The sequence below is a fragment of the Somniosus microcephalus genome, chromosome 6 (assembly GCF_052327205.1).
Source record: "Somniosus microcephalus isolate GS21.2 chromosome 6, FLI_Smic_1.0, whole genome shotgun sequence".
NCBI lineage: Eukaryota > Metazoa > Chordata > Chondrichthyes > Squaliformes > Somniosidae > Somniosus > Somniosus microcephalus.
Window position 1 is genome coordinate 201,443,941 of NC_140992.1, and position 9,813 is coordinate 201,453,753.

At 48.3% G+C, this 9,813-nt stretch overlaps 1 protein-coding gene across 3 annotated transcripts; it reads left to right on the forward strand.

Annotated features, from left to right (window-relative positions):
- Window positions 1-231: 231 nt before the first annotated feature.
- Window positions 232-8,899, forward strand: LOC147116354 (metallothionein). Of its 3 annotated transcripts, none has more exons than XR_015078790.1 (3): window positions 232-1,156; window positions 6,092-6,415; window positions 8,102-8,899. XR_015078790.1 is itself a non-coding variant. In XM_085991209.1 (3 exons), exons 1-3 carry the CDS (start codon window positions 7,872-7,874, stop codon window positions 8,713-8,715), a joined length of 207 nt encoding a protein of 68 aa, XP_085847335.1. In that variant the 5' UTR covers window positions 7,205-7,871; the 3' UTR covers window positions 8,716-8,899. The 3 variants fall into 3 exon arrangements, 1 of the variants encoding a protein (XP_085847335.1); XM_085991209.1 differs by lacking the exons at window positions 232-1,156; window positions 6,092-6,415 and adding an exon at window positions 7,205-7,905 and having other exon boundaries at window positions 8,102-8,179; window positions 8,621-8,899; XR_015078789.1 differs by having other exon boundaries at window positions 232-6,415.
- Window positions 8,900-9,813: the final 914 nt, after the last annotated feature.

Below are 9,813 nucleotides of genomic sequence, written 5' to 3' on the forward strand. Positions count from 1 at the left end.
GACTAAGCCTCATAGTGGGAATTTGTGGCCTGGGCATCGGGGATTGGAGGGCTAAGGGGAGGATCGAAGGGTAGGGGGCGCGGTCCTAGGCCTGAGGGTAGGGGGCGTGGTCCGAGGCCTGACGGCAGGGGGCGTGGTCCGAGGCCTGACGGCAGGGGACCCAGTCCGAGGCCTGATGGCAGGGTGGGAAATCAGAGGCCTCGTGGTGGGGGAGGGGGGAGGTCTCCGATCGCGGGGGGTGGGTGAAACAGGGACCCTGGATCCGGGAGGTAGGTGTACAGGCACTTAACTCCTGCATCCAGCAGTCTTTGTCTAAGTTTAGCGGGCGGGATTCACGAGGCGTGCAAAACCCGACCAGCTAAAGTTAAATTCAAAATGGAGGTTAAAGATGTTTCCAGTCCCATTATATTATTTATAAATACACGACCTGCCTCCTGGCAGCAGGTTGACCGCCCGCCGCCGTTAAAACGGGAAGTAGGGGTGGGTTGGAGGCGGGTTCTGGTGCGGATTCAGATTTTTAAGACTTTAACTTCCCCCATGCCCACTCACCCCACCCATTTTTTTAGGTTAATATTCCCCCCATAGTTAGAGTCAGAGTTGGCCCCGACACTGGAACCACAATGTGAGGATCTTTAAACAAGTAGTAAAGTTTTATGGGGTTGTGATCGGTGGGGAATCGGCTGCAAAACCGGGGAAGGGGCGGGTCGGTCCGGGCAGAATGCACCCGGAGCACCGAAGTGAGTCAGCGGCTGAAGGTTTGAATTGCACCCGTCTCCTTCACTCACAACACGGCCCCAAAAGATTTCTCAATAACAGCAATTTAGATCAGGTCATTTCTAATTCTAAATATTTACAGAGTGACTAAAAACAAACTCCAGTGTAGTTCAGTCTTTAAACAGTCAGGAAGTGCACACGGTTCAAAGGTCACGTGTTCCTGGCTCCTCACACTGACCAGACAAGTGGGCAATTCTCACCTCTCCAGACACTGGCTTTGAATCGTGCTGCACTGAAAGCACTTTATCAATGGAATCTCTCGTAGATATTGGGGCAAGTGGGAAACTCTCTGGGACACAGGATCTGGGCGAGCAATCAGAAACACACAAACTAAAAAATATCATGGGGGAGATTTTCACCGAATACTTTAGGTGCTAAAGAGGTAAAGAAAGGGTTAAACTGGGGTCTTAAACTGAAACTGTTGTGTATGTGCCTTTAAGAGAAGAACTGATTCTATACTGCAGTACCGGCCGTGACCACCCCTGTATATAAAGCCATAGCAGGCTTCTGTATTTCAGTCTTGAATTACTCTCTGTTCAATAAATACCTGTTTTATTGTTCTGCTGCAGTCTGAGTATTATTGATCCTCGGACACTACACTGGCGACGGGCAGGTTTGAACTCACCTGCAGTATTGCATCACCTCACGGGGATCTTTTCCCTGAAGAGAAGCTTCTTGGAGGTCGAAGTCAGAACGGCAGGCGTCGACCGCGGGCAACCGCCCAGGGATCTATCGGAGAGTTGCAGGGGAGGCTGTGGAGAGCTGGGCCTGGCTCCCCAGTCGAGGTGTTCCAGCAAGTCGTGCTGGTAGCAGGTAGTGTGCTGACCCTTCCAGACTGCGGCAGGCTCGGGCTCGATTGAGCGGCTCTGCAAAGGGGCCGTGCAGTGTCGTCGGGAGGAAGAGAGAGAGAGAGGGTGGAGCGCACAGGGCGCGGTCGGTGCTCAAGAACAGGGCAGCGTGGAGAGGATAGAACGTGGGGAAGGAAAAGTGAGACGCGCCGAAGCCGCGGGTCGCCGCCATTACCCTGTAGAATGCTAGGAGCAGCGTGGCAGCAAGGGGAAGAAGGAAAAGCGCGGGAGGCGCCATTTTATTCCATTGGGGAAGAAGGAAAAGCGCGGGAGGCGCCATTTAAAATCGCCCAAGATGCCGAAGAGTGGCAGTATCACTGCTTTCGACAACGAGGTAGAAGACTGGACCACGTATGTGGAAAGATTTGAAGTGTACTGCAATGCCAATGAGGTGGCCAATGGAAAGAAGGCGTATTATTAAATTTGATGGGCGCGAGAACGTACGGCCTATTGCGGAATTTAATTACCCCAGCTAAACCAATGGAGAAAAGTTTTGAAGAGATTGTTAATATCTTACAGGAACGCCTAAACCCTACACCGCTGCTGATAGCAGAAAGATTTAATTTCCATAAAAGAAACCAGCACAAAGATGAGAACAATGCTGACTATCTTACGGAACTACGCAAGTTATCGAAGCACTGCCAGTTTGGAGCAGGACTGGCAGACACCTTGCGGGATAAGTTTGTCTGCGGGCTCCAGAGTGAAGGAACCCAGAAACGACTACTTTCGGAAAAGGACCTGACGCTAGAACAGGCTTTCAGCGTGGCAGTATCCTACGAAGCAGCAGCACGGGGAGCTGCGGAAATACAACAGAAACCACAGGAATACAGCGCTAACGAAATGGCGTATGGAGCAGAAAAGTGCTATCGCTGCGGCAGAACAACCCATGATCAGAAGGACTGCTGGGTTAAGGACAAAGTATGCAGGCAATGTGGGAAAATGGGACACATAGCAAGAGTCTGCAGGTCAGGAAAGAAAACCAACACTACAAGAACTACTAAGGAAAAGTACAAGAAAGTAAAGAAATTGACAGACAGTGGTTCGGAAGATCAGGAGAGTGATAAGGACTCCGGGAGCAGGAGACTAAGTTGTCTAAAGTTACACAACGTGATCGCTAAGGAGGATCACCGAACCATTTGGGTCACCCTCATAATAGCAGGGTCCCCAGTAAAGATGGAATTGGACACAGGATCAGCCCTAACTGTCATGAATCGACGAGACTATGAGCGGCTACTCTCACACATACCCTTGAAGGACACGTCCATTGTATTGAAGACATACATGGGGCAAAAAGTCTACCCCAGAGGAAAAATAAGGGTGCCAGTTGAATACAACGGCAAGGAAACACAGAAACTGTATCTATATATACTACCAGATGGAGGACCACCATTATTGGGATGTGAATGGATCCGAAAAATACAATTGGATTGGCATTCCATTCAGGCGCTAACTGTGACTGATAAAAAGGATGATGACGTCACACCTGGACGACTGTCAAAAATTCTAACTGACGCGAAAGAGGTGTTCCAACAAGGACTTGGGACTCTAAAAGGAGTAACGGCAATGATAAAAATCGAAGATAACACAAACCCAAAATTTTTTAAGGCCAGACCGGTACCTTACGCGATCTGCCCAGCCGTTGAAGCAGAGCTGGAGAGTCTGGAGCGTTCGGGTGTGCTGTCCAAGGTGGACTGGAGTGAGTGGGCCACACCCATCGTTCCTGTGATGAAGAAATCGCATCTGTGGGGACTTCAAGGTAACTGTGAACCCAGTCCTCCACACAGTACAATATCCACTTCCACGGATAGAAGATATTTTCGCCTCACTATCTGGAGGGAAACGCTTTACAAAGATTGATCTGGCCCAAGCGTATCTACAAATGGAGGTGGAAGAAGCGTCTAGGAAATACCTCACGATAAACACTCACAAAGGCCTTTACCAGTACAATCGACTGGTATTCAGGGTAGCATCAGCCCCGGCTATTTGGCAGAGGGCGATGGAACAAGTCCTGCAAGGGATCCCGGGGACCCAGTGTTATTTGGACGACATCCTGGTTACGGGTGAAAATGACAGTGAACACCTTGCCAACCTGGAGCAGGTGCTGACGAGATTACAGGAATATGGGCTACGAGCCAACCACCCCAAATGCGAGTTCTTCAGGAGACAAATCTCGTATTGTGGCCACATGATTGATGAGGAAGGGTTGCATAAGTCGCCGGACAAGATTGAGGCTGTAGTCAAGGCTCCAGCACCGGAAAATGTGTCGCAACTGAGGTCGTTCCTCGGGTTGGTGAACTACTACCATAAGTTCTTGCCGAATTTATCTACAATGCTGCACCCACTGAACGCCCCACTGCAAACTGGAGTAACATGGAAATGGAGTGATGAGTGTAAGCGTGCCTTTCAGAAATGTAAATGCCTAATCACTTCAAAAGAAGTATTGGCCCACTACAATCCAACACTACCGATTCGGTTAGCATGTGATGCGTCTCCCTACGGCATCGGAGCGGTGCTGTCACACAAATTCCCTGATGGTTCAGAGAGGCCAATAGCCTTTGCGTCGCGCTCATTAACCTCAGCCGAGCGTAACTACACCCAGATTGACAGGGAGGCCCTCAGCCTGGTGTGAGGGGTGAAGAAGTTCAATCACTATCTGCACGGGCAGAAATTCACCCTACTGACTGATCATCAGCCCCTGGTCTCCATTTTTAACCCAAAGAAGGGCGTTCCAGTGATGATGGCGCAACGGCTGCAAAGATGGTCACTTTTTCTAGGGGCACATCAGTACGACATAGAGTACAAGGATACGAAACAGCATGGAAACGCTGATGGGCTGTCGCGCCTACCGTTGCCTATGGTAGAGGAAGCACCTGCAGTGGACCCTGTTGAGATATTCCATGCGACCATAGTCGAATGTCTACCTGTTACAAACTCAAGTATAGAGAAGGAAACCCGAAATGACCCGACACTCTCTCGGGTCTATGATTTGACGGTGAAGGGATGGCCAGCACTTGGCGACTCACTGTTGCCAGCATTCTCGCCAAGGAGAGAACAGCTGTCAGTGTGCCGGGGGACCTTGATGTGTGGATCCCGAGTGGTAATTCCACCCAAGTTGAGAGATAGAGTGCTCAATGAGCTTCATGAGGGTCATCTGGGAGGGGTAAAAATGAAGAGCCTAGCCAGGGCGTTTGTGTGGTGGCCGGGAATCGATAAAGAAATCGAGGATATGACCAAGAGATGCACAGGATGCCAGAAACTCCAAAACGCTCCACCACAGGCCCCACTACATCCATGGGAGTGGCCCTCACCTCCATGGCAATGGGTACACATTGATTTTGCTGGTCCATTTATGGACTCAATGTTCCTAATCGCTGTGGACGCCCATTCAAAATGGCCAGAGGTCATCAAAATGTCCTCCACCACCACGGAGAAAACTATTGCAGTCCTACAGACCATCTTCGCCAGGAATGGCTTGCCAGAACAGATTTGCTCCGACAATGGGCCACAGTTTGTGTCAGAGGATTTCCGGAGGTTTCTGAGGAATAATGGGGTGAAGCATTACACATCTGCCCCATATCATCCAGCCACAAATGGATTGGATGAGAGGTTTGTTCAGACCTTTAAAAAGGCCATAAAGGCAATGCATAATGACGACATACCACTACAACATAAGGTGGATAATTTCTTGTTTGCTTACCGGAATGCGACACATGCAGTCACCAACCAAGCTCCAGCCATAATGTTCTTCAACCGAAGGCTAAGATGTCGCCTGGATTTGCTCAAACCAAACATAAGATGAGATGTTGAGGATAAGCAATTCCAGCACATAAATGAGAAGCCAACCAGAAGCTTCAAGATAGGGCAACCAGTCTTGGCCCGCGACTACCGAACAGAAAAATGGCAGCCAGGAATGATATGCACACAGCAGGGACCACTAATGTAAACAGTGGACGTTGGAGAGAGCATCGTGAGACGCCATGCTGACCAGATCCTAGAGTCACAGGAACAAGCCAAACCCATACCACGAGCAGGTGCACCTGGTAATCAACCCGAAGTACAGATTGCGTCTACCTCAGAAGCAGTGGTATTGGAAGCTGACGAACCAACCAATGACAATGAGCCAGAATCAACTCCGCCGCAAGAACAGGATACTCGAGAAAGGCGCTATCCAGTCAGGATCAGGAAGCCTCCTCAAAGACTGAACTTATAAATGATTATTTCAGTTGATGTATATAGTACAGTGAAAATTGTAATTGTAATTAGTTATTATTTAGTTGTTAAATGAATGTTATGTACTGTTTATCTAAAAGGGGAGGAATTGTTGTGTATGTGCCTTTAACAGAAGAACTGATTCTATACTGCAGTACCGGCAGTGACCACCCCTGTATATAAAGCCATAGCAGGCTTCTGTATTTCAGTTTTGAATTGCTCTCTGTTCAGTAAATACCTGTTTTATTGTTCTCCTGCAGTCTGAGTATTATTGATCCTCGGACACTACAGGAATGATAGCAAAATACTGCAGATGCTGGAAATCCGAAATAACAGAAAATGCTGGAAAAACTCGGCAGGACAGGCAACATCCGTGGAGAGAAATTAGAGTCGACGTTTCGGGTCTAACCCTTTTTCGAAACTGGAAAGGAAATGAAATAGATCGAAAACACCAGTTTAGCCCATGTTTAGTGCAAGACACCAACTTGGTAAAGGAGTTCAAGCGGGCGCGAGGAACGGCCGCCTGAAGGATCGGCCGCCTGAAGGATCATGAAACAGCTGATTGTCACTTAAAATGCCAACAGGTGCTCATTAAAAAGGCTGCACGAGCACTTCAACTAACGGCCTCTCCTAACAGCGACCAGCTGTTTGCGATTAACCACTGCATTGATGTGGATTTCAAGCTTGACTTAAAGGGATACTCACCACTTAAAGGGATACTCAACATTTCATGACCATTCCTCTTTTTATTGAACCAAATTAACTGTAAATTAACTAAAAATTAACAGAACTTAAAATAAAACTTATCAAATTAAGTTATAATTACATTGCCCGGGGTGATGCACTCCAGTCCCCGCAGCGCCCACCGGTCTCGGAAGGCCTCAAGCGTGCCGGCGGACACCGCGTGCTCCATCTCCAGGGCCACCCGGGCGCGAACATAGCTGCGGTAGAGAGGCAGGCAATTGGGCCGAATGACCCTCTCAACCGCCTGCTGCCTGGACCTGTTTATGGCCATCTTCGCCAGGCCTAGGAGCAGTCCTACGAGGAGGTCCTCCGATCTGCCCGCTCCCCTCCGCACCAGGCTGCTGGAGCTGTTAAGAGGACTCTGGAAACACTTCAGGAGACTTTCTGGGACACTCTGTCAAGACTTCACCATCACTCAAGCAACATTTATTTGGGAAAGAGAGTGCTTGGTCATGGGCATTTTGCTCGGGGTCCCCCTTGGTCTGGGCAAGGAATGGGAGGAGGACAGGGAGTGCAGTACCAGCTGCTGCAGGAGAGAGGGACAGGAGGGCAAGGTGACATCTTTTCCCCAGTGGGCTTTAGGACACCCCTCCTCCTCTGGACCCCCTAGTGCCACCTCCCTCGGTCCCTGAGCCATCCTGAAACAGGCTGCTGTGAGCCAGCCCGAGCACTTCACCCTTCATTGGAAGTGGGTGTGAGGAGCTCTCCGGTACCGTTCCACAAAAGTTGCTTCTAATCAGTATGTGCTAAAGCTGCAGGTTTCTGGTTCAGCGCCTCCGGGCAAGTTCAAATTATTGTAATCAGCAATTAGGGCCAAAATTGTGTTTTAAATCCAGACTTTCAAAACAGGCGTCTCCTATTAACACAGCTCCCATTTAGAGGCTGTTTTTATCCTTTGGCCAAAATAATCTCCTCCCCAGTGCAATCGGCGAATAAACCTCAAACAGAACGTGCAGTCCTGGCCTCCCCCAGACCGTGGGTGTGAAACGTGTTGCAGACGCTCAGACACACGGCAATTCCACGACAAATGTTGGGAAATTGCTGTTATTGAGAAATCTTTTGGGGCCGTGTTGTGAGTGAAGGAGACGGGTGCAATTCAAACCTTCAGCCGCTGACGCACTTCGGTGCCCCGGGTGCATTCTGCCCGGACCGACCCGCCCCTTCCCCGGTTTTGCAGCCGGTTCCCCACCGATCACAACCCCATAAAACTCGTCTCCGATTCAGCAAAGGGCACCAGATCAAGAATCGCTGATTGGGTGAGGGCTGGAAGCTGAAGCTGAAGAAGAAGTTAGTGAAATGTCTGACTCGAAGCCCTGTGTCTGCCTGGATGGTGAGTGGCGACTAGTGCAGTCCTTTCAGCACAGTGTCCCGGCTCAGTCTCACTGAGGTGGAGCAGGATTGGAGGGCAGGCTCTTTATTAAAGTAACTGCAGAACAGAATGGGACAAAGAGCCGAGGCTCCTCCACACCGGGGCATTTCTCCGGGTTTGAACGTTAACTCAATGTCTTTGTTTTTCCTGTTTTCAGGATCCTGCTCCTGTGAACAAACCTGCAGGTGCTCCGACTGCCGATGTCCCACCAGCAAAGCTGGACGCTGCCAGAAAAGTGAGTAACTGTGGGACTGTTTACAGCTCCTCACATTGTATTTATGTGACGGATAGTTCTGGGCAGAACTGAGAGAGGACCAGAATAGAAAAGTACAAGGTCCATGATTTCACCTGATTTAATTCCCATCAGATTGTCCAATCTAAAGAGACTCGAGGAGAAAACCCTGCTGATTAAAGAAGGGTTTTAGAGTGACATCGGAAAGAGATGATTTTATAGACTTATCACTAGAAATAGGTTTGGAGAGATACTGACAACATATTCACCCAAACCCCCTCACATAGTGTCCTGAGGCGGGGCATCTTCAGACGGGTTACTTGGAGATACTGCACAGATTAGTTTATTAGGGAGGAGCTGAGTGCTGTAATGGGAGGGTCTGGGGCTGTTTCACTGAACTCATTCATTGTTCCTGATTTCTGCCTTTGCCCTCTCCTCTCTCAGGTTGCTGCTCTTGCTGTCCTGCAGGATGCACGAACTGCGCCAATGGCTGTGTGTGTAAAGGGAAAACCTCCGACAAATGTAGCTGCTGCTCCTGAACAACAGGCCCTCCAGGCCCAATATACAAAGTATTGTCCATATGTACTGTATTACACAAGCCGCATGTCCTCAGTATCTCTGTCCTGATGAATTGTCTGTTTATATAAACTCAGGAAAAGTGAATTCATTGTTTTTGAAATTATCATGTTTAATATCAGTAAATAAAAAAACTATTTCAAATCCTGTGAACAGTGTCATTCTCTTTGTTAAAGAAGTGATGTTCCTAACGACAGCTCAATCTGTAGGGAACAAGTTAGATCCTAAACAGGCCATATTGTATAAAATAATGCCTTAAAGCCACATTGCCTCCTGGTGCAGTCTCTGGGAAGAGGTTAAAGCCCCACCCCCTTTCTCTGTGAAACACTTCACTGTGGACTTGGGATCCTTCATCATGCCAATTACAAAACCAAATGCTAAAATCAAACTGAAGCCGTCAGTGAACAGACAATCAGCAGTCATTTCAAAGAATACATATTTAACACTATTCTGAGTCTTCAAATTCATTTTGAAATAGAGGGCTTTCTACATACTTCCTGATTTATACTTTATAGAATAATTTTACTAATTCTTTGTTCCCACATGGAGCTTCACCTGTCGGGAGCACGAGTTGGGAATTGAGGAGTGATTTGTCCTCCCACTATTTTCCATTCAATAAAATTAAAATGGAAATGAAGCTGGAAGAGAGATTTATGTCCTGATATAATTCATTGGGGGGAAGGGCAGAAGATCAGAAATCTTCCCCAGATACAGCTCAGAATCTTCCATTAGCACTGTGGGAAGGCTGGCGATAGTTAAGTTTCTAACTGATGGAGCAGAGTTCTGACATCTGTGGACTCTCTATTCACCAAATAATCAACACCCACCTAACAGAGTGACCTCTGACATGTTCAAATATTTGTGCAATGAAAAATGTTGACTTGTGTCATAGTCCACATGCAAGTCACTTATTCAACCACAGCGAAGGCTGACAAATCTGCAAAGTAATTGGGTGCAAAACTGGATGGCACAGTTTTAACATGTCCAGTTATAACATATAATGGTGCTGGTGGATTTGTGAGGGTGTGTGCGTGTGTCTGTGTTCGTGTTACGAAAATCAC